Genomic DNA, 24,829 nt, shown 5'->3' on the forward strand with positions numbered 1-24,829 from the left:
ATTGTTTTGATGTCAAGCTAAGACACCTGCCATTAGTTTTGGGCTATTAAAATGATAGCAAAGGCAAATTGCGATAACAGCTGCTAAATTCGATCTCGATCAAGTGGCAGCTGAATGCGAAGCCACCGACAAAGCAAAGCAAAGCAATGTGAAGTAAAGTGAATTAATGTGAAGTGAAGTGGTCAAGTGGAGTCTGCTCATAGTGGATGCTATTATGTCAAGGTTCGAAATGATCTAATCGCTGTCAGCGAATAATTACTACTTAGTACTTAGTACACAATAGCAATAACAGCTAAACAATTGTAAATTGTAAATTAAATTACTTAACGAAATGCTAAAGGCTCATTTGAAGTCTGAGTGATATTACTTAACCCTCCACTGAGGCAGATGAAGTTTGCCACCTCCCTTCCCTTCTCTCTCCCTCTCTTTCATGCTGTGTGTGTGCCACCCTTCAAAACGTTCGTAATTAGAAAGAAAATCGCATCATCGATTAATCATGTTGCATTTACAAATATCATTTCAATTGTAATTAATAGTCGTCAACTCTCTGGCAGCGTTCAATGTCACCCAAAGGTCATTAATATCAGTCGCATTAGTCAGAGCAGCTAGTCCAACTAGTTAAGTCAATTACTTAGTCTATATACTATTATGTGAGCCATCTCATGACTCGACCAAAGTCAAGTCTTTTGTTCCGTTTTTCGCGTAAATTAATACTCCAAGTTCAACAACAACAACAACAAACTGAACAACTCAAAAAAAAAAAAAATAGCAGCAGCAAAAACTTGAAAAATTGTGCAATAAACGCGACGAGACAATTTTTTGCATTCATATTTTGTAATCACAAAGCTGAACGGAATCGAAAAGAAAAACAAAGAAAGTTCAGTTTGTGTTGTCAACTAACGAATAATGAATACGCTTTTCGAATATTATTTGGGTAATAATTTCAAATAACATTTATAGCAGAATTAATGTGATAAGAAAATATATGTAATTCCTCAGAATTTGATTGCAATGTTGAAGTTATTAAGAAATACTTTTGTATGGCAAATAAAGCGTATTGCAATCGGGATTTAGCTGCTTTGACTGATAATCTGGTATATTTCGACCTTTGCGGTATATTTTGAATTTAATACTTCAACGGTATATTTTTGTGTTATATTATTTGGTATATATAACGGATATCTCACAGTCGATTAATTGTTTGTCGCTAAAATTATGCTGAGAAAAAGTTTTGTGTCAGAATTTTATCAAAAAGTATTTAATTATTTTACCAACTGCATTAAGCTACAGAATAAGACACAAATATTAGTTTTGTTGCTAGAAATCTTTGCAGAAATTTAGCTAACTTTAAAAAAACTCGATAATGATAATTAGAACTTTTTATTAGCATAATATAGAAAGAAAGTTGACTAGCTAAAAATAGTATGAGAAAAATATTATTCCATTTTTACTTAAACGGATAAATCTAAAGAAAAATAATTTAAAGATCATTTTTGAAAAGAAGAACCTTTGATCCTTTAGAGTTTAAATGCCAATAATCTCTTTTTACAATTTATCTTATTTTTAATTTAAAATTTTTTTGGTTTTTTATTTTATTTATTTATTTTATTTTTTTTGCAATAATGAAAATTTGAACTGTAAACTAGGTCCAAAATTAATGTAATCATAAGAACTTTAGATTCCGAAAATTTCAGCCTCAAAGCTACACCAACAACTGAGTTCACATAGTTAAGAGTGGCGTTAAAAAGTCGAGAAACAGCTAAGAAAAAAACTATGATGCCATTTGCAAAGCGTACAAAAAGGAAAAACAAAAGCAAAAAACTAGCTTGCGACCGTTAAACTCATATGGAAGTTGAAATGGAAGTTCCAAGTGAACATCAAAGCAGGCGGTAGAAAGGGGAAAGGGCAATATATGGATGATAAAAAAAGAAAGAAAATGCCGCGAAATGCTTTGCGTGAATGTCAATTGAATATTGCATATAAAAGAGGCTGTGGAGAGAGAGAGAGAGGGGGGGAAGGGGAGATGCGAGAGTACGTCGCGTTTGTCGTTATGAAATTTCCACACGCCTCAAATGGTTGGCAGACAGAATGACGGAATGACGGACTAACTGCTGGACTGAATGACAAACTGACTAACTGAATGAATGTTTAACTGACTGACTGACTGACTGAATGACTGACTAACTGACTGACTGCCTGTCGAGTTGATGAAGTAAACCAATAAAGGCCGCATGCCGCACAAGCTGAAAGCCAGGCCAAATCCTTCGAGAGAGAGAGAGAGAGGTGGAGGGGAGAGAGAGAGGGGAGAGAGCGATGCGCTGCACATGTCACCTGAAAACTATGAGGCACAGGCCTCTGTTGCCTGCCACGTTGCTGCATGCTGCATGCTGCATGCAATTTGCGCAATTTTGCAGCACGAGTGCGCAAATATTTGTAGCTTTCCCCCTCCCCTTTAACACTCTCTCCCTACTCCCCCCTCCCCCCACTCGGTGCCGAGGAATGCACAGCAGGCAAATAACAGAGCAGGGCAGAGCAGAACGGAGTCGAGTCGTGTCGTGACGAGTTGAGTTGAGTCTCGACTGCCATTGAAAATCTTTGATTGGTTACCAATATTTTAATTATGGCCGACAGTTTGAGCCACCGCAGGCAGTCACAAAGCTGACCTTTGTCCAAGTGCAGCCGCCCATGCTTATGTGCGCAAAATTGATTTCCCATTTTCCATTTCACATTTCCCATTCGCCGCATTTCCCTCTTTAAGCCGCTCTCTCTCTCAGCATTTCTCCAGCACCTTTTGAACTTGACCAAAATGGTTATGGAATCTCACTTGACTTCATGGATTCCCCCACAATGCAAAGAGAGTTTGACTTTATCATTACTTTAAAGATCGTTGTAGAATTCTTCTAGTAAAAGATTGCTTCTTGAGAAAGTAGCTACACAAAATGTATATTGGCATTTCAATTGCAATTCTATATTTAAGATCCTATACAACAACAAAATTAAATTAGTGATTCTTGAATTGAAAATAAATGGGATAGAACAGATCTAATCTTTGATCATTGAATAGTATGAAAAAGTTACTGAAAAAGTTTTTTGCTTCGTATGCTTTTGCAAATAAATCAAATTTGATTTAGAAATAAAATATAAAATATAAAATATAAAAATATAAAAATAAAATATCATATCATATAATTTCTATGCCATTTTTATACAAATTTAATTTTTGATAAATTATTATTATTCATACGTTTAATTTAATTTAAAAATATATTTAGGCTCACACTTCTTTAGAAATATAGTAATTTTAGTCGCGAAAGGGAGCAACTTGATTGATTTAAATTGATTTTATTGTGCCGAACTTTTTGTTGGCAAAATTATAAAAATTATTAAATTAAACTTCTCAAATACATTTAAATTTAATTTCTGCTTTTTGAATTAGTATTAAAATCTAGCTTTTACAACAATAATTAAGCAGCAGAGCTTTAAGCAGCTTCGAAAAACTTTAACAGCTTTGCGTCAAGATTAAATTGAAGCTTCGCTGAGATCGGCCAACGCACTTAAGCAAATGAGTTGGAATTGAAAAAACGATTGCTCAAACTGTCATCCAAAACACATATGTATGTACATATGTTGGCTAATAGCTGAAGTAATCGGTTAAATTAGTGGCCAAAGAAATCTATTTTTGTTGGGCAAACAAATCCAAAGATTGAGATTCAGATTGAGGGCTAAAGACATGCCTCTCCCCATCGATGATTTCATCGCCTCATTCAATTGCTGGCAAGCAGTTTCATAGTTCAATAAATCAAATGCATTCACCATTTCGTGGGTGTGGCCAGCGACGCATCGCCAGTGAAGCGCAGCCATGACAACCACTTGACTTGAGTTCAAGCCACCAAAAACTGGACACAGACTCGAAACCTGGCCAAAAAGGGGGCGCGTCTCGATACGTTGCGGCCCATAAAAGCGAGCCAAGTTCTTCAATAATAATAAATTTTCAATCAGCAAATTGACATCGTGATGCTGACCACTCTTTGGGCAGGAGAGGGGCGGAATGGTGTGGGGGAGGGGAGGGAAGGGGAGGAGCATAGTCAAGTAATCATTTAGCGAATGATTGCCAAAGCTGTTATCTATATTAAAGTGGTCAACAATGCGTCTCAAACAAACTTGGCATCATCTTCAACTGCACAATTCAATAGCCAACGAAAAAGGTCAAAAGTGAAGTCATTCTCTGGGTTACAAAGTTTATCCACTCAATTTAGTATCATTATTAAAAAAATACTTGATAGCAAAAGATTCACAAAATGTGATTAACAGACAAATTAATTTCATTTTTTGAACACAGATTCAATTAATTTACTTATAGTGACTTTTCCTCTGAAATTGGTATATTATGTTTGTTTTTTTTTTTAATAATTTAAATAAAGATTTCTTTTTCTTTATATTTATTGAAATTATTCTACACTTTTCCTATGTTAACAACAAAGAAAGCTACAGTCTAGCATACTCGAGAATGCAAAGCTACCCGTAAATATACCAAATATATACCTAAAATATAAATATATACCGAATACTATATTTGACATAATGGTATAATATGGTAGTATATACTGAATAAATTCTTTGGTATATTGATATAGTAATAAATTCAAAATATATCAAAGAGTAGAAAATATACCAGATCATCACCCAAAAGAATCTAACACCCAATTAAAAGACGATATTTGGAAAAAGATGCAATAATAATCGAATAAAGTAAGATTTATCGTTCATAGCTAATTTAATCACTAGATTTGTTTAATTATTTTGAACCCCAAAACTCAAATTTTACTATCAAATATATGTGCATATATTTAAAGTAATGTAGAATAAGAGCAATTATAATACTGCTCTATATACCTAAAAAAAATACTGCTTCTCTAATACAATGATATTGAATTCAATTTTTGAAAATTCCCAACGAATTTACAAATTTATTGAAGAATCTAAAGCTAGTAAAAAAAAACTCTGCATAGTCCGATTGAATTTCTTTGGCGCCTAAAATTATAAATATTACAGCCCTACATTTGCTATTTAGGTATGCAACATATTTGCGATTATTAGAGAGAAAATTCGGAAAGAGAAAGCGAGAGAGGGAGAGAGAGAGAAATAGAAGCAGAGTAGATTAGAGGGATATCAAATCAAATAGCTGCAATTGGATTGCTTACACAGCGACAACAGTAGAGTGGGGAATAGGAAGAAGAAGAGGAAGAGAAGAGGAAGAGAAGAGGCATACATACAGGCTGCTAAAAGCACCTCTACAAACACACACCTGTATGTGTGTGTGTGTGTGTGTTTTGGTTTGTCAGCGAAGCTTCCGTTTTGGCAAATTTATGGCATTTCCTATTTTGATTTCCGCACTCAAAATGGACGCTAGCGAAGCGACAGCTCCGACAGCAGCTCGTTGCAGCTATCATAATGAGAATTGAAATTGCATTGGGCGGAGGGAGCGGAAGATGGGGAGGAGGGGAGGGGAGAAGGAGGAGCGGCAGCAGTTGAATGCCGCACAGGCAGCGTCGCCAAATTGCAAAATGATATAATTCAATGAGAGTTGATTAAATTATCAGTGCTCGAAGTGTTGTCGGGGCAGCTGCTGCTGCTGTTGTTGCTGCTGTTGCTGTTGCTGGCCGGGAACACTGTGGAGAAGAGAGAGAGGAGAGAAAGGGCGGAAGGGAGAAGAGCAGCTAGGCAGCTTGGCGGAGACGAAGCAGCTGCTGTTGTTGTTGCTGTTGCTGCTGGGCGGCCCTACAACAGTGGCAATTGGGTTGCTGTTGCTGTTGTTGGTGTTGTTGGTGTTGCTGCTGTTGCATGCTGCTTGTGTGCCTTGTTAATGAAATTTTCCGCTCCTTTGCCAGACGTTTGTTTACATGACGCTGTGTGTGTCTCTTACTCTTTCTCTCACTCGCTCTTGCTCTCTATTTATTATTGCAAATTGTTGCTGTTTCTGCTGTTGCTGCTGTTGCTGCTGCTGTTGCCGGCTTTTGTCTGTTGTTGCAACTGATGATGATGACGTTGACGTTGCATGATGAAATAACAAACCGGATTAATTTGATTTCGCAGCCCCGGACTCAACTTAAGGCGGAGGCAGCGACAGGCATTGTGAGCTGTTTGCCACACAGCAACCTGCCACCTGCCACGCCCGACGCAAGCTCTCTTAAGTGCAACTCGTATTGCCCTCGGCATTGAGACACGCCATGTGAGTGTGTGTAAATTAATTTCAGCAGCAGTTGGCAGCTTACCTGAGCAACAGCCTCAACTCGACTCGACTCGACTCGACTCGACTCCCAATCAGAGCCATGCCACATGCCACAGTGTTGCATGCTGCAACATATTAAGCCCAAGTGGTAATCGCATCCTTCAGCTTCAGCAACAACTTGAACTTCCCCAGCGATCCTCGATCATTACCAAGAAGTGGCCTTAATTCAAGCCAAACAAACGCAGCAACCAAACAATTAACTATCAACTGACAAAACTATTTGTGATACAAATTGAATTACTTTTCGTTATTTGTTATTTTCTTTATTAAGCGATCCCAATGAATGTAATACTATTCTGAAAATGGAATCAGAAACATTTTAGAACTAGAATGGTATTAAAATACTGAATGCAAAGCTAGTTAATACTTGAAATGTGTCGCATAGTTTTGATGCACTTACTTAGCTCGAATTCTGTGCTTTTTGTGATGTGTATTAAAAACTCAAAGCTCAAAATACTGCAATGAACTCACACTGCAACAACTCAAGTAATCTTCAAGAATTATGTAGTATAGCATTCGGTATATTTTAGTATTTATGGAATATGTTGAATGTAGTCAAATATAGCATTCGGTATATTTTAGTATTTTTGGAATATTTTGAATGTAGTACTATATTGATATGTCAAATATAGCATTTGGTATATTTTAGTATTTTTGGTATATGTTGAATGTAGTACTTTATCGATATGTCAAATATAGCATTCGGTATATTTTAGTATTTTTGGAATATGTTGAATGTAGTACTATATCGATATGTCAAATATAGCATTCGGTATATTTTAGTATTTTTTGAATATTTTGAATGTAGTACTATATTGATATGTCAAATATAGCATTCGGTATATTCGTATATTGGAATATTTTTAATGTAGTACTATATCGATATGTCAAATATTGCATTTGGTGTATTTTAGCAACTTCTGGTATATTTTCGGTACCTTTTTGGGTATAATTTCAGTATATTTTTAGAATAAAGCTTCATTGCAAATAGGTAGCATCTGCATCTCAGATTGATTGAAGCAATATTCAAAGGGAAAAACAAAAATAATAATTTTATGTTCAAATGTTTTTTTTTAGGTTTTAATATTTGCATTGTTTGCTTTCTGTTTTAAAATCTCAAATATGATAATTCCTTTGAGGATAAAATACCTATTGAAAGCTTTCTATTATGTTGCCCGTTGCCAACAGTTTTTGAGCTAGAAATTTCATTGTTCTAAGAAAGCAAGTCGAACTTGAAAATGTTAAGAACGTTTTTGGGATAACAATTAAAGTTTAAATTAAAATAGTCTTAGCATAGCTTATGAGCTTCTTTGGTATAGAACATCTTAATCATATTTAGCTTTTGGCTTTTTAAAGAGTAACTGCAGATTGCATTCCTTTCTTTTTTACACTTTCTTTATACTCTCCCCTCTCTCTCTCTCTCTCTATCCCTTTTCCCCTATGGTGTTCTGTCTAGGTCTTTCCCTGTGCCATAATCCCCTTGATGTGACTGTGTCGAGGCACTCAGCCAATGCTCCTTTTAGCCACTAAATTTAGTGGGCCGCACTGAGTGGCTCGCCTGACATTTTGTGGTGCTGCCAATTTCTCATATGCCGCAATTTATGAGCCAAGTTGTCAGTTCCATATATCTTCTGAAAGAGACAGAGGGGAAGAAGGAGTGGATGAGGGAAAGAAGAAGACGAGTTGCAATTGCCAAAGGCGTAGGCACCTTCCCGACCAGCAGCTGACACAATCAAAAGTTAAATCACTTTGTCTTCGTTTTGGGGCGAAAGGCTAACTCAACCACCTTCCCTCTCCCTCTCCCTCTCGCCCTCTCTCTGGCTTCCCGTTGTTCTGATTTTGTAGCGATTTGTTCAATCTTCGAGTGAGAGAGAGAGAGAGGGAAGAGAGGGAAGAGAGGGAAATGCTGTGGGGCTGTCTTTGGGCCGTGCCAAAAAGAATTTCAGCAAAAATGTCGCCACATTGCTGCACTCCCCCCCTCCCCCTCTCACTACCCCTAGTATAGTGCTTCCCCTTTTGCTTTTTGCTGCTTCTTTTTTTTTGGCATGCCAACCTATTTTGCATATTTTGCTTTTTATTATAAATTTTCATTTTGCAGCGTTTTTCCAGTTGTGTCGTTCTCTCGTCGAGCCACTTCAAGCAGCGTCGCCTCGTCGATTTCAGTTTAGTGGCCACCCCTCTTAACTCCCCCCCTCCTCGCTCCCTTTCCATCTGTCGCTCTTTGCTGCCTGTGTCCTTCGTCGTACCGTCGTCGCACATGACTAATAGCAGAACTAAACGATTTGATGGACCAGAAAAATGATGACTTCTTTTGCGACTCGACAGCGCAAAAGAGAGACAGTGAATCAGCGACAGAGTGGGAGAGAGAGAGAGGCAAAGAGGGGAAGGGGGAAGGCGAGTGCGTGCGAGGGTTGCAAGTCAAAGTTAAATCCTTTTCGGTCCTTGCTTCAACTTGAGCTCATCCTTTTGCGTGTGTATCTGAGTGTGTGTGTGTGTGTGCCAAATCCTTTTATTGTGACAGTTGTTGTTGTGGCTGCTGCCGTTGTTGTTCCTCTTCTTGTTGTTGTTGTTGACTCGCTTTTGTGATCAACATTTAATGTTTTCTTATTATTGTGCATTCACATTGTTGTTGTTGTTGTTGTTGTTGTTGCTGCTGCTGCTGCTGCGAATCGGTTTAATGTTTTGGAAGATAATCTAATTTGGTCACTTATATGCGAATATGTATATTATTTGCTATTATGTGTGAACACACTGCCCCCTCTCACTCTCCTCCCTCTCTCTCTCTACCCTCTGCTTACCATTCTCAATGCTGTCATCGCTGCTGCTAAAAGCGTTTACGGTCCGAGCGAATATTCTCTTCGTATTAGCATTTCGCAAGCATTCCATTTACATTTTTTCAATTTCAACGAGTTTTTTATTTAATAATTTGCAATTTGCATGCCATTTGCCCCGGCCACCGCCACCGCTCCCCAAAAGTGACAGCCACGCCCAGCCTTCAAGCTCAGTGGCCAATGACCAATGGTCAACTTGGTCAACACAGCTTACTCAAATGGCCAAATGCTTAAGTTGTGCTCCTTTTGCTTGGCTTCTCTGCCATATGGCGCTCTCAACTGGTAGAAAAGAATAAAATTTGAGAATTGCTCTTTAATCTTAACTATACGGAATTTACAAAAGTGTTTTTATATATACATATTTGGTATATTTTGTACTCTATGGTCTATTTTGATTGTAGTACTATATCAATATTCCAAATATAGCTTTTAGTATATTTTGAATATCTTTGCAGTATATAATTTTGGTATATTTTAAAATTAATACCGCACTATTTCGCTCTTATTCCAAATGGGCAGCCGGTATCTCACATTTTTTCACTCACCTGTAGCTTTTTTACTTATTTTATAAAGGTTTCGCTTTTTTCGTTCCAACTTTTTTTCTGTTTTGACAACAGGTCTTAACTTCACTCTACATTTCAGCATTGATAACATATAGTATAGCAATTGCATTGTGTTTGCTTTCTTACGAATACGAAGTCAGAAATATATTAGAATTTCGCCTTCGATCTCATTAATTTTTCCCGATACAATCTTTTCCACGCCGGAGCATCACAACTTTTTATACCCGCTACCCATAGGGTATTATAACTTTGTGTCGACAGGAAATGTATGTAACAGGTAGAAGGAGGCATCTCCGACCCTATAAAGTATATATATTCTTGATCAGCATCAACAGCCAAGGCGATATAGCCATGTCCTTCTGTCCGTCCGTCCGTATGAAGCACTGGATCTCAGAGACTGTAAGAGATAGAGTTCTAATTTTTTTTCGACAGCATTTGTTATGTTTTTACGCATATCAAGTTTGTTTCAAATTGTTGCCACGCCCACTTCCGCCCCCGCAAAACTATGAATTCCAATTTCTTTTAACATATATGACAATGAATTTAACAATAATTGCGTTGATTTCTTAAAAACTTTTGCAGGTGTGGTTCCAGAATCGACGTGCGAAATGGCGCAAAACCGAAAAGGTTTGGGGCGGTAGCACCATCATGGCCGAATATGGATTGTATGGGGCGATGGTGCGACACTCGCTGCCATTGCCGGAGACCATACTGAAGTCGGCCAAGGACAACGATGCGGTGGCACCCTGGCTACTAGGTATGGAACAGAAATGTAAATGCAACAATCATATCGAACTATCAAAACTAACAAATCCTCCCAAAATCCAAAAAAAAAAAACAAAAACAAAAAACAGAAAAACCGTGAAAACCCAAAATCCCAAATCGAATAGGAAATCGCAAACGAAAACGAAAACGCAAGCGCAAAATCGCCATCGAAGTCGCGTTTGCATTGAGGCGAGTTTAATTGAATTTTGAGCGAGACAAAGGCCAGCAGCTCGGGGGATTATAAAATGATATCGGTTTGGTCGGCGAAAGAGGAGGGGGAACGGGAAACGAGGAAGGGGGAAGGGGGAGATCTGAAAATTGTGAGCATATTTGGTTTCGTCCTTTTACCATTTTTGTCGTCATATGTTGCGCACATTTCTTTGACTTCAGTCGACTGCCTCGAAATGACTTTGCGGATTAGCGACTGGCAGTTAACAAGTGCCAAAAGGGGACGCGCAGGCGAATGAAGGAGGAGGAGGTAGCTGAATCTGTTTCCCAGCCCAGTTCAGGGTTGCTTTCGACATTCTACTCGTGGCTTTTATTTGTTAATAATCGCTTAATAAATGCAAAATGCACACGCGATAGGGTGACGCAGGGCATTCAAGGGAATTCCGCTTTAATTTGGCATTTATCGTTTATCTATTTCCATTGTCTGTGGCCTGACTGAGAGCCAGAGGAAAAAGGTTGAGGGAGCAGAGGAGAGGAGAGGGAGAAACTGCTAGTTTTATTGGCACTTGTCTTTGGCAAACTTCCATCCCTCCTCGGTGATAATTCTCTGGGTGTCTCGCAAATTAATTTCCAAGTAACTCCTCCTCTTCCTCCTTCTTCCTTTGGCCACTCTTCAAGTCTTAAGTGGCTTAACGGCTTAGCATTATTGAGGCTAGAGTTTTTAATTAAGTACGCGACTGTCAAATTAGTTGGCAATTTGATGTTGAGTAGTTACCCACCAGTTAATAGTAGTCTCATAGTTTTGAGCCTCCTCCCTCTTCCTCTCTCAATTTGACTTGCAGTCCATTAGATCACTTGGGCGTGACGTTTTTCGCTCTGCGAGATTAATGTCAAACATCTGTTAGTCCTCGTTGTCCCAACTATTTAGCTGATTCTTTAATGCAACTGCAGGTTCGAATTGTTCTGACATAAAATTTTGATAAATATATAGATAGATATATGATAGAGTTAATCATTTTTTTATTATTTTTACATTTTTAATCATTTTCTTTTAATTTAAATGGCTGAGTTTTCTTAAAGCTAAAGTCCATTAAAGTTTGTACTCTATAATTACATAAAATCTGTTTTTTATTGGAAAAGTTGTTATAATAAATTTCAATCTTTGACTTAATTGAGGTAAAGTTTCATAAATAAAAGCAATTTCTTTACTTTTGTATTGTAGCTTGTGCTGATTTTAAAGAAGCTTTTATAAAGAGCTTTGGTTTTAGATTAATGAATAACTGTGAGCTTATTAATTTTAGCAAACAGCAAGCTGATTTTAAAAGAGCTTTAAGTTCATAGAGTTGCTTTGAGATTAAAGAAACACGTTTAGATTAGTATTTACCACAGAATTGAATTAAACTATATATAGAGTAATCAGCTTCAAAAACGTAGCGTCAAAGCTTCATCAGTTCCTACAACTCCCCCAAACAAACTAACAGCAACTCACACTTGTAATAAATAATACTAACATTCTATTACTTTTTCTCCTTTCCTTAGGCATGCATCGCAAATCGATTGAGGCACAATCCGCACTCAAGGATGATTCCGGGGTAAGCGATCACGAGGATTCGGCTGGCTCCAAGTCAGCGCATTCGGATGAATTGCGCTCACACTCGCGAGCGCTGAGCTCATCGACGGAGTCGTTGAATGTTGTGAGTCCGGCGCCAAGCAGCTGTCCAACGATTGCATCCACAGTGCCGCCAGCATCGACGACGCCTCACGGCAGCAGCGGCTATGCGGCAGCCTCATCGGCGGCCACAACGCCAACGGGGGCAACAACCAACAGCTCTGGATCGCCGCACATTGAACTCGGTTCACCATCGCCACAGCAAACGCAACAACAGCAACAGCAGCCGCCACAGACGACGCACTTGTTGCAGCCACAACAGCAACCGCAACAGCAGCAGCAGCAGCAACAGACGTCGCTGGCGGGACATTATGCAACTGCAACGCCCAGTTATCATCCGCTGTTGGATGCGGCAAATGCGGCGGGTGCAGGAGCCGCTGCCTCGAGCAAGGACTTTCACATGATTATGAACACTGCTGTCGCAGCTGCAGCAGCGGCAGCCGCACAACACCAACAGCAACAGCAGCAACATCAACAGCAACATCAACAGCAACATCAACAGCAACATCAACAGCAGCAGCAGCAGCCACATGCAGCATTGCATGCACATCATTTGTCTGCCGCAGCAGCAGCCGCTGCGCTAATGGAGCACGATCCGGATGCTTTTAGGTAAGCGTTGATTTCTTCTTTATTTGTCTGTTTATCAATTGCTAACGGATTGCTTTGCAGGAACAACTCGATTGCTTGCTTGCGCGCCAAAGCACAGGAGCATCAGGCGCGTCTCCTTAACAATGGCGGACTCTTCCTGCAGGTGCGCAGCTTTGCCCAGGCTCAAGCTCAAGCTCAGGCTCAAGCTCAAGCTCAGGCCCAGGTTCATGCTCAGTGCGAGGTCTTAAAACACGAGGAGCGCAATAACAACAACAACAGCAGCAACACGCAACAGTTGTTGGCAACTTCGCATCCCGTCAAAATGGAGCTAACGCCTTGCATCAACATCGAGGATGTCTGACATCCGCAAAGCAACTACAACAACAACAACAGCTTGCCACAGTAAAAAAACAAAATGGGAAAATAATTCCCTGAAATGATCTCAAATCTAAGCCCAAAAAGAATGTATCCAATAAGCACACCAATTTTTTTTTACTACCTTTAAGCAATTTATTGATCGATAATTAATCAAAATCAAAATCGTCTTGATCTGTAATCTAAAATACAATATGACATTTTAACAATGCTCTAGACTCGATAAGTTTCGTTTCGATTCGTTTAGCTCCTAAGAAACCAAGAATGTAATATTTTTAATAAATGCATAATCTACGCTAAAATCGCTAAAACACATAAAGGACACGAAGCTTTATTCGTGAGGAATATTATCCATTCTAATTTGCTTACTTCTCTGTCTGTTCAAATTTCAATTCAAATTTCAACTTTTGCGGTAAAAAAAAAATATTTTTTGTAGCATACTTTGAGGGTGCTGTAAGATTTGTTTTTTGAAAACAAGCTATATCTCGGCCATATCCTGCCAAATTTTCAAAGGACATGTATTACTAGAATCGTAAGGACATCCTCTACCGATCACCATCAAAAAAATATGGGGTCATCTAAGGATCCAATACTTGAAATTTTTCAGTCAAGAGAAACAGGCGAAAATCAAAAATTGCAGGATATCTCAAGAACCACAAAGACGATTGGAATGTCCTTTGGTACACTAATAGCTTGCCTTAAAGGACTTCGTTTGACATTAAGCCCGCAAGGATCAGACAGGATATGGGCAAGATATACGCAATTTTCTATTTACAAAAAATTCATTTTATCTCGAGTCCTGTAAGGATTTTCGTCCTTTTGAAAATGCCAATCGATTTCTATTGTTTAGATATATCCTTGTGCCAAAGGACATCACGATCGTCCTTCAAATAACCGAGATACGGCGTATTTTTGAAATTTTTAGCAATTTTTCGAGACTTACCCTTAAAAAAATTTCACAAATTTTGAGGCCAATTTTTGGAAGGATAATAAAAATCCTTGAATGCAGATCGATAGTATTTGTTATGCTGATTACAAAAAGGTAAGTCCTTGCAACATCCTTAAGGATTTGACAAAGATATGGCAACAAATTAGTGCTAAAGAAATACATTTTTGTAGCATACTTTGAGGGGGCAATATAATTATTATTATCAAAAACAAGCTATATCTCGGCCATATCCTGCCGGATTTTCAAAGGACTTACACTGCCAGGATCGCAAGGACCAAGTCTATCGATTGGCATCAAAAAATTATGGGGTCATCTAAGAATCCAATACTTGAAATTTTTCAGTCCGAGGGCCAAAAGAAACAGGCGAAAATCAAAAATTGCAGGATATCTCAAGAACCACAAGGACGATTGGGATGTCCTTTGGCACAATATAAGCTCTCCTCAAAAGACTTCATTTGACACAGGACCCGCAAGGATCAGACAGGATATGGGCGAGATATACGCAATTTTCTTTTTACAAAAAATTCATTTTATCTCGAGTCCTGTAAGGATTTTCGTCCTTTTGAAAATGCCAATCGATTTCTATTGTTTAGATATATCCTTGTGCCAAAGGACATCACGATCGTCCTTCAAATAACCGAGATACGGCGTATTTTTGAAATTTTTAGCAATTTTTCGAGTCTTACCCTTAAAAAAATTTTCACAAATTTTCGGACCAATTTTGGGAAGGATAATAAAAATCCTTGAATGCAAATCGATAGTATTTGTTATGCTGATTACAGAAAGGTAAGTCCTTGCAACATCCTTAAGGATTTGACAAATATATAACCAATAATATGCGCTAAAAAAATAAATTTTTTGTAGCATACTTTGAGGGTGCGATAAAGGTCGTTTTTCTAAAAGCTATATCTCCGCCATATCCTGCGCGATTTTTAAAGGACTTATATTACTAGGATCTTAGGAACCAACTCTATCGATTGACAACCAATACTTGTTAATTTTCCAGTTCCATTGCTTAAACGAAATATCCGAAAATCGTAAATTCTAGGATAACTCGAGAACCACAAAGACGATCGGGATCAAAATTGGCAGGATAATAGTCCTTACGAATACGCTTCGATTGACACAGGACTCGCAAGGATAAAATAGGATGTAACCGAGATATGCACTATGTTCTGTGAACATAATGTTTCAGATACTGTAAGGACTTTCGTGTTTTTCAGTAAACCAATTAGTTTGTTTTTATATGAGCAATTCTTGTGCCAAAGGACCTTACGATCGTCCTTCAAATGGCCGAGATAAGGCGAATTTTCTAAAAAATTTGCCATTTTTTCTATATTTAGCTTTTTAAAAATTTAAAGACCAATTTGGGCAAGGATACTTAAAATTCTTAAATCGATACTACTAATTACAAAAAGGTTCAGGCTGTCAAGATTGTTAAGAATTTGCCAGAGATATGTCAACAAAATTAATTTTCTCTTTGAAAATGATACGAATTCAAATTGTATCGACAATTGAAATTATCATTACACCAAATTTTCAAAATTTGCAACTGTCATTGCTTAAAAAAAATCAGTTTTTTTATGGTCCCTTAAAAACCGTTAAGCTTAACCTTGCCAGATCGTTGTGCAGCTTTAACTGTTATACATTTACAAAAAATTGACTCATAGATGGCGCTTGTATTGCCCAAGTCCGGTAACTTCGTCATGCGCCATCTGTTGGCTTTGCATGCTATGGCAAAAACAGTGTGGCCAGCTATGCGATTGTATACATTTTTAACATTTCAAATAAATTAGGTTGAGGTTTTTAGAAATACTTTTTCTTCTGAAAATCATTACAATACTATTGGAATTAAGCACGTTCTTCTTCACGGTCACGTTCTCAAGAAATAGTTGCTACTGTTCGATACTGTTCGATAACACAAGTTTTGAATTGAGAATCATCCGGAACCATATACATAACATAAGCATCTTTAAGCAAGGATAACTGGCCTGGTTATGGATGGAAAGTCGAACTCAAAACAGCTAAGCGAACAAAGTTCTTTTCGGGATTTATCCTAAACCTTACTACTACAATGTTGATCAACTACCAAAGAGACGTCTTTCACTCATTCATAATGAGACGCAGGAAGAGACGATAGTCAACCTGCTTCTTGCAATTGGTCATGCCTCGTGTGAGCGTGGCAAGTTCGGCGATTGTGAAACGATCTCCATTCGCATTGAGAAGTTGCAGCAAACGTTCGGCGGCAATGTAACCGCTGCCACTAGCATCCATGTTGCGAAGTGTGACAATGAATTCGTCCCGCTTACGCATGTCCATGTGACTGGCATTCTTGCCAACGGCATCCAGATACAGACGCACCTCTTGCAACTTATTCACCGCCTGCAGGTCGACTGCAAAGATCGACTCCAACAGCCGCACATAGTTAACATTGCCCTTGTCATCCTGCAGAGCATCGAGCAGCGCACAGATCTCGGACTCAATCAATCGTCGTCCCATCGCGACGAGAAGACGTCGGAGTTTGACCAACGGCATGACACCCGCACTCTGACCATCACACGATCGCAGACCATTGATCAGCACCGATGACGCGATGGGCAACTCCTCGGCCAGTTGGCTGTACAGCGTTAGCACCAGCTCAAAGCTGACGCGATTCGGTGGCTTGCGGTCCGGCGGAAACTGAAGCAAACGCTCGGCCAGGCAACCGTTGAGTGTGACGCCGCTGCAACGCAATCCCATCGCATGCAAACACTCGGACACCTTGAGCACATCGATGACGTTGCTTGTATCTTGAACGTACAGCTGGAAGATCTTGCGCAGCTGCAACACTTGCGGCAGGCATTGCAACAGCTCATCGCATGTCCAGAAACTGTTCACCACTTGGCTGTCGCCTTGTTGCTGTTGCTCCTTCAGCGCCTGCAACTGCTTCTCCTCCTCCTTCGGCTCCAGCTTTTGTATCGTTGATTTCTCTGGCTGCTTTTGAATCGATTTCTGTTGCACTTTTTGATTCGTTCTCGTCTTCAGATTCGCATTGATGGCGCTACTCATCTTCAATCGCTACTGCAAAACAAATAAAAGCAATTAACCTTAAATTTTGGAACAGATGAAAATAAAGGAAATGTACAATTAATGTGACAAGCTAACTAGATCACAAACAAAAAAAAAAGAAAATAAAACTTACTTCACAGCTGTAAACTTCGATTGACCTAAAGGAAAATAATCTTAAGCATTACAAAATCATTTGCTTACATTCCACATAAATAGCTTAATTTAATGTAATTTCATTCCATTTTATATTCTAGTTGAAATATTTCAAAATCTTTCCAAATAACCTTGTATGTAAATTCGTACGTTAATCCTTAAAACATTCAATGCTTAATTTACAATTTTGTTTCACAATCTGTACTTGTATGTACTTTTTGTGAATGGGAAGAGTTATCGAGACATTTATAATGCAATAGCAATAGCGATAATAGTTTGTTTAAAATTATGTAATAAATACAAAAATATGTGATTGCAATTTTTAAAACTTAAGATCTACATTTTTGGTGAGTGTATCGAGGATGCGGGCATAAAATGGTTTTTTTTTTTCTTTTCACAATAAATAAATAAATGCTTGGCTAAAAATGTAAACTAATTAAGGATTGCCTTTCGAGTGCATAACGAATTAGACAGAGACATGTGTAGACAGAGAGAGTGAGAGAGAGAGAGAGAGAGAGCGAGATAGCTGCCATTCGCGCTTGCTCGCTCACTGGGAAATGTTTTGTTTGCTGGGTTCCTTTTTACGAAGAGGAATTCGAGTTCATGCTGCTGCTGGATGATGCAAAGATGGTTTCGCAGTGCGTGATCAGCGAGGAGAGCATAAAGATCTCCTCCGTGAGATTCGTCATGTGCTGGGGCGTGGCAATCAGCGTGGGCGCAAACACAGTCGCCAAATTGTGCTCGTTCATCTTGTTGACAGCGTAATGCGAAGCAACGCTGAAAATTAAACAAAATTATTATATTATTTATATTGCAGAGATTGTCATCAACATAAGGAATGTTTTATATAATTATATGATAGCCTGAAGGCCTTAGTCGCTCTGCCACCTCTCATTGCAATAAGGAATTGTAATCGGTATTCCAATAAAATAATAATAATTATATGATTATTTCCTCATCTACTTTACCGGAAGTATAAAGATCTGTGTAATCAGCACTTTTTTTAATTTATGTATCACAAAGTGATTATATTCAAGACAAAGTATTTTAAGGCAAATTATGTGTCATCTATTCTTCTATTTTGTGTGTATATATGAGACCTTATATGGAAGTTTATCGGAGCTATAAGATATACTGAGACGTTGACTAGCCTTTTGTATAATCAGCCTATTTTTATTTTAAGTGTCACATAGTGATTATATTTAAGAAAATGTATTCTACAGCAATTATGTGTTATTCATTATAGTGGTCATCTTTTTTTTCCATTTATGTGACACATACATAGAGTAAATAATGAAGATATTGCGTTAACTTTATATAGAAGTTTATGAAGTGTAAAGATCTAGTGAAATGTTGACACACTCCAACAAGAAATTTGTGTCATCAGCTATATTTTTAATTAATGTCTCACATAGACAAAGTACTTTATAGCATTTAGTGTGTCACATAACATTTTCAAATGAAATTTAGCTTATTTGAATTATTGAGAAATCGACCCGAAATATGTGATTTCTACTTAAAAAGAGATGATTGCTTTAGGTGACTGATACCTCAGATTTGCATGGAATGTGTGTGTGTGAGTGACTCACCGCTTGAGATGCTCCAACATATACTGCAGACAACTGTAATGAGCTGGTGGCAAGCGCAGCGCTGCCTCCGCCATCAATTGCAGCTGCTCCGTCTGCTTGGCATTTCCTGTAAAATGCAAAAAGAACAAATTGAAATTAAAGAGTTAATTTACACTCCAAGAGAACTCACGACCTGCAGCCATAAAACTGGGATACGCCTGGAACGTGATCAGCGGCACAGGCAGCAGACGCAAGTAGAGCTTCAAAGTGCCGGCAATCACATTCACATTGCCATAGGTTGCCTCGGACATGTCCGTTTTGTCGCCATCGCGATCCAGGGCCAGCTTCAAGGCATCGATCTCATCGGCAAAGCCAGATACACGATAGATGCCCTCCTGCAGCATGCCACGTGCCTCGACCTCCTCGACGCAGCGACGCACCACGAAGGGAATGTGACACTGATGCAGTTGCACCATGGTGGCCAGATCGGTGCCAAAGACGCCGCGAATGTACTTCAAGTCCGGCACACACTTGGGCGGCACCAGCTCCGAGCACTTGTTGTGCGCCATAAAGCCGCATGCTTCACATTTGACGCCCTGCGCCGTGAATCCCCACAGGAAGTTGGCGCAAAACTCACACCAGTTGAGGCCCTTAAACGTGTGCACCTTGAAGTTGTGCGGCTTCTCGTAAACGAGTGGCATCGGATCCGTTGCCTGTACCGGCAGCTGTTGCTGTTGGTGTTGCTGCTGAGGCACTTCCTTCTGCTGCGGAGGTGCCTCTTGTTGTTGGCTCACCTTGAGCGTAACGCTGCCATCACAATCGTCCCCGACTGCAGTGGCCTTGCCACCCAACTCATTGGACAGCGCTCGTAGTTTGCGACGATTGAGCGTCATGTATGGACTCTGTTGATAGCAGTTTTTCGTCTGCTGATTGATCTGCTGTATGATGGGACTGGCATGCAGCTGCATATGGAAATTGATTAGGCCATCGGCGACCATTTCGTGCACCGTCTCATAGTGCTTGTCCTGTTCCCGCAAATAGTGTCCATGGCCCGGCTTATAGAAGACCTTATAATGCTTGGTGCGCTTATTGAAGCGCACACTCAACGTATGATAACAGCCATCGGTTTTGGGGCTGCGCCGCACCAAATAGCTGCCATCGTTGGCCTGCGACAGCAGCTGTTCGGCCTCCAGATGTCCCATGATGCCATGATATTCGCTGCCATACAAACGCATCGCTTGCTGCTGTTCCTCCAGGGTGGTGTCAAGAGTGCGTTGACAACGCACTGGATGCGGTGCTGGGGCATCCAATTGTATTTTATACACTACACGCACACACACATTAAACACACACTATTATTATTCATACACCAGTACACTCATCAGTCACAACTTACGTTCGGGTTTCCACACCTTTTGAACGGGCGAACTTGGTTCGACGCCGCCACCGCCAGGCAATATGGCTACGATGCCTGCGCCCGGTTTCGACATGGCAAACACAAACAAAAGCAACAGCCAGCGATAGATGGTTAGAGAGAGAGAGAGAGAGAAGCGCAACACAATTGCAACTAATTAAGGAATGCAGTTTAGCACTGTTCGTCGAATTGCTTAAAGCTTAAATTAAATGCATTTTAGCTTTTGTTTATTTCTATGCAGTGTGACCAACATCGAGCAAAGAGCAAACACGCACAATTACCACTGGACAAGTGTTGCAAAGTGTACAAATATTTCCATATTTATTATATATACACAATTATATATTGTATATTTAATTATTACATATATCTGTATATATTTCGTATTTATTACAAAAAAAATGTACACCTTTCGCTATTGCCAAGCACATTTGCAATAATCAGTTATCGATTAAAGAGCATACATCCACTCACAAGCTCATTGCTATGTCATGTTCAAGCACATATGGCGCACAAATTAGAATATTCAAAACTTCACACAGCTTTACGTTTTTTCGGATATTGAAAAATAGAAATGCGTATTGTTTGGGTTTCATTTGTTTTTAATAACTTTAAGTACGTTTCTTTTGTAAAAAGATCTACTTTCATTTTGTTTTATTCATTAAATACAATTAAATTATTAAAAAAAAATAAACACTTGTAAAACACTTCAAAATGCGCATAAATATTAAAGTTCATATTATACACGCTCGATACACTCTCGCATATACAATATCAAAACATTAATTTCGAAATACTTGTTGTTAAGATGTGTGTATGGTGTATAAAAAACGTGTTCCATGTCGATACAGTTTTCGATTTAGTTTTTAGTTTGTTTTTCTTTTCATTTTTTTTTTTTAGAATAATACGCAAAACGCCGCGACTCGGGATTTGGAAAATACCCTGTAAAATGTTGTGTGTGTGTTTTTGTTTGTTTGTGTGTATGTATAGGGTGTGTGTTAGTCGCGCTGAAAGATGTGTAGATACTGTTTTGTTGTCTTTAGATGGAATTCAATATGCAATTGTTGCCCATACAAATTTGGGGCACGAAAAGGACAAGGTTAATAATGCTGCTGCTGTTGCTACTTAAATAAAGTGGAATCTTGGAATTGGAGTTGGCGGAATGAACGGCTAGCTAGCATGGCAGGTTGTTTCTTTTACATTTTCTTGTTGTTCTTGATGTTATTTTAAGTTATTGTTGTTGCAGTTGCAGTTGCAGTAGATTGTAAAGAATCTCGTTCTTAACCGCTCATCACCATGCGCACAAACTCCTCGTAATTGATATTGCCCTGTTGATCCTCCATGTTGGCCAAGAGTTGTTCCACCTCTTCATCGGTCAGCTTCTCGCCCAGCGTGGTCAACAGATGACGCAGCTCAGCGGACGAAATGTAGCCGCTGGCATCTTTATCGAAGTGACGCAATCCCTCAATGAAATCATCGGCCGTATCGCCGGAGCGTGCCTTCGATATGGCCTGATAGATGGGCAGAAATACCTCGAACGAGATGCGCTCATCGGGCTTCAGCTGATGTGTGCACTTCTTTACATCCGATTCGGTGGGATTCTGTCCCAAGGCACGCAGGCATTCGCCCACCTGGCTGAGCTGGATTTTGCCATCGCCGCGATTGTCAAAGAGATTGAAGGCCTCCTGGAATTCTGTATCGCAAAAAAAGAAAGAAAGCGAAATTGCAATTAGTTAATGTCTCATAAAATAACGGATAAAACAACCTTCCAGTGTGGTAAATGTGGGCTTAACGTGGGCCGTATAATAATACATAATGATGATGGTGATGCAGGTGCTTCAACTGGTTGCCTGCTACTGAGTGACTCTTCAGCTTGAGACTTTCAACAACAGATTCAACAGATTGCCACAGCATGCCACAGCAGCATCAGCAACAACTGTTGTTATCACGCGCTTGCAACAGCCCAAAAATGGCATTAAAAACCAAATACAGCCAACTGGCTACAGTCGGGTGTGACCGACTACGAGATACCCGACAGCATTTAAGTGAACAATTCCAAGTTCTATCTATTCTACAAATTTCTAATAACTTGCATTTTTAAGCTAATTAGTAAACTTAAATTCATCAATTTTTAAACCATAATATTATAATGCTTACATTTTCCATTTTTAAACTGGGAATTAAGTTACAATTCCTACATTTTTAAATCTCAATCAATTAATGCTCAAGTTTTCTACTATTAAATTAAGCATTAAATTTATATTCGTACGTTTTTAAACCATATAATCATATAATGCTAACATTTTCCATTCTCAAACTTATTTTTAATTTGAATTTCACAAATTTTTGGACTAAAATGAATACAAATTTTATGTTTGTAAAGTTTATAATATATATTAACAGCAAAATATTTTTATAATAATTAATTTTGGTCTAAAATATATGATAAAATCTTTATATGAGGCACTAAATTAATAAATTCGAATATTGAATATTATGTTTCACATCTTTTTGAAGAACTAACGTAATTGCAAGCATTTAAGAACATTTTACAGTTTCGTTTTTTTTTATACTTTCCATCAATTTTGATTGGCGCTAATTGACCAATTTCTATGAGGCCAATATATCAATCATAATACTGAATGGGCTATCGAAATTATCAAAATCATGGCGAACAAATCGACAATGATTCGACATTATTGACAATCTGTCTACTTCAGCACTGCATGTAAATACCTTGCGTGATTTTCCCGACCGGGTATTCGAACAAAAAGCAAACAAACAAAAAAGGCGACTAAAGCATTTTGCCCATTTTAGGCAATCGAAGTGAAGTGAAGCCGACGACGTCGCTTTTTGTACGTGCTGCAGCTAAATCAATACGTTCAATGCGGTCAGCTGACGTCACTGCAACAACAACAACAACAACAACAGCGACAACGACAAGAAATGCGACAACAAAAACAACAACAACAGCAGCTGCTTATCGCGACAAGCAATTCAATAGTTCTTGATTAAGTTATCACAGCCAAAGTTAGCAAAAAAAATAAGAAAAAAAAAGAAAAAACACAAAACTCGGCGATTGCGTAAAGATTTGCCGGGAGGCGGCGTAGAGGCGTGGCATGTGTTGCTGCATTTGAAAGGCGGCCTTAAATGGCCAAATCGGCAAACGAGGCAACAACAACAACAAATCGACACAATGCCAAAAAGCTAAAATGCATTTTTTTGGGCTGCTGTTGCCGCAGTTGAGTCGAGCAATCGTTGAGTGCGCATCGTGTGTCCTGGTTGCACGTTGCACGTTTAATCTCATCCAGCTGATGTTGCATCTCCTGCTCCCTTGAGTTAGTTGAGTTGAGCTGAGTTGAGTTCAAACAAAACAAACACAAAAAAAAACTGTAGCTTTCATTTCTCGCGGTCGTGTGGAGTGAGTCACATTTTTATACATATTCATTGTATGGCTGCTTTCGTTGTCGTTGTTGTATTTGTTGTTGTCGCGTTTTTATTTTATCAATGATTCATGCGCCGCATATGAAGATGTGTAACACACAACACACACACACTCACACATGCATGCCAGCACATCACACACATCACACACATTCGCACATTACTCACAGACAAACGAACTCACGCACACACGCATGCATGCCTACACAAAGAGAACATGCAAATGGTTGACAACACGTATACACAAATAAATGCTTTGCTTGTCTTCTTGTTGTTGCTGCTGCTGCTGCTTCTGTTGATTTGTAGGCCGCCGATTTTACAGTTTGAGTTGGCACTTTGAACTCTTTCTACTAGCAAACCAGCAAACCAACACCCACTCACTCACACAATCACACACGCACACACACACACAACACTCACCAGCCAACTGATCCTCGGTGTAAGCTGCCTGCAATAACAAAAACAACATGTTACTAATTAATTAACACTCCATTTTGTGCACACTCATGCATATGCTACAACAAACATTTGTGCCGACATTTGTGCAAACTTACCATATTGATTTAATTTGATGTGGGAAAAACACAACACAAAACACGGGATAAAAATTCGATTGAATTGCCAAAATGGAATGCACTTCCAAATAATATATTAGCGATACAGTGTGACCAGATATGGATTTTTTGAAATAAACTATTTTAAATGACACTAGATATGCCTATACCAAAAAAGGCATTTGTTAGTATATTGATATATTCATTACAATAGCCGCAAAGCGCAATCCCCTTATGTATTTTGTTTGTTTAGCTAGCAAAACGTTCAACATTTTATTGTAATAAACGTGCAGTAACAATTTTATCCCATTAATGGTCATACTGCTAGTGTTGATAATGCAGTGTGCCGGCAAATAAGTTGTGCGCATATCGGGTATTTACTAACACTGGCTTTTGCACACAATTCGAATTTGTTTACAATTGTGTTTCGATGCAATTAAGGTCTAATTTT

General features: G+C 38.9%; 4 protein-coding genes across 5 annotated transcripts in view; 1 reads left to right on the plus strand and 3 right to left on the minus strand.

The window, feature by feature from the left end:
- The window catches only part of LOC117567319 (homeobox protein aristaless), a 56,963-nt gene extending 43,412 nt beyond the window's left edge, over positions 1-13,551 (plus strand). The window contains exons 4-6 of the mRNA XM_034247222.2: positions 10,266-10,440; positions 12,156-12,894; positions 12,955-13,551. Of these exons, the coding sequence (XP_034103113.2) occupies positions 10,266-10,440; positions 12,156-12,894; positions 12,955-13,234 (1,194 nt within the window). The 3' untranslated portion in view covers positions 13,235-13,551. The remainder of the gene's footprint in view (positions 1-10,265; positions 10,441-12,155; positions 12,895-12,954) is intronic.
- A 2,429-nt stretch (positions 13,552-15,980) lies between these two features.
- On the minus strand, positions 15,981-17,393 carry LOC117577964 (uncharacterized). Its single transcript, XM_034263016.2, has 2 exons — positions 17,379-17,393; positions 15,981-17,257 (listed from the first exon to the last, which is right to left on the minus strand). The coding sequence occupies exon 2, from the start codon at positions 17,243-17,245 to the stop codon at positions 16,301-16,303; it is 945 nt and encodes a 314-aa protein (XP_034118907.1). The 5' UTR covers positions 17,246-17,257; positions 17,379-17,393; the 3' UTR covers positions 15,981-16,300.
- A 509-nt stretch (positions 17,394-17,902) lies between these two features.
- LOC117577693 (N-chimaerin) lies at positions 17,903-20,726 on the minus strand. Of its 2 annotated transcripts, none has more exons than XM_034262593.2 (4): positions 20,363-20,726; positions 19,157-20,290; positions 18,988-19,093; positions 17,903-18,175 (listed from the first exon to the last, which is right to left on the minus strand). In XM_034262593.2, exons 1-4 carry the CDS (start codon positions 20,454-20,456, stop codon positions 17,980-17,982), a joined length of 1,530 nt encoding a protein of 509 aa, XP_034118484.1. In that variant the 5' UTR covers positions 20,457-20,726; the 3' UTR covers positions 17,903-17,979. The 2 variants fall into 2 exon arrangements, with proteins under 2 accessions (XP_034118484.1, XP_034118485.1); XM_034262594.2 differs by having other exon boundaries at positions 19,160-20,290; positions 20,363-20,720.
- A 293-nt stretch (positions 20,727-21,019) lies between these two features.
- Positions 21,020-24,516, minus strand: LOC117576473 (myosin-2 essential light chain). Its single transcript, XM_034261253.2, has 3 exons — positions 24,379-24,516; positions 24,245-24,272; positions 21,020-22,073 (listed from the first exon to the last, which is right to left on the minus strand). Exons 1-3 carry the CDS (start codon positions 24,379-24,381, stop codon positions 21,661-21,663), a joined length of 444 nt encoding a protein of 147 aa, XP_034117144.1. The 5' UTR covers positions 24,382-24,516; the 3' UTR covers positions 21,020-21,660.
- Positions 24,517-24,829: the final 313 nt, after the last annotated feature.

The sequence above is a fragment of the Drosophila albomicans genome, chromosome X, assembly GCF_009650485.2.
Source record: "Drosophila albomicans strain 15112-1751.03 chromosome X, ASM965048v2, whole genome shotgun sequence".
Lineage (NCBI taxonomy): Eukaryota > Metazoa > Arthropoda > Insecta > Diptera > Drosophilidae > Drosophila > Drosophila albomicans.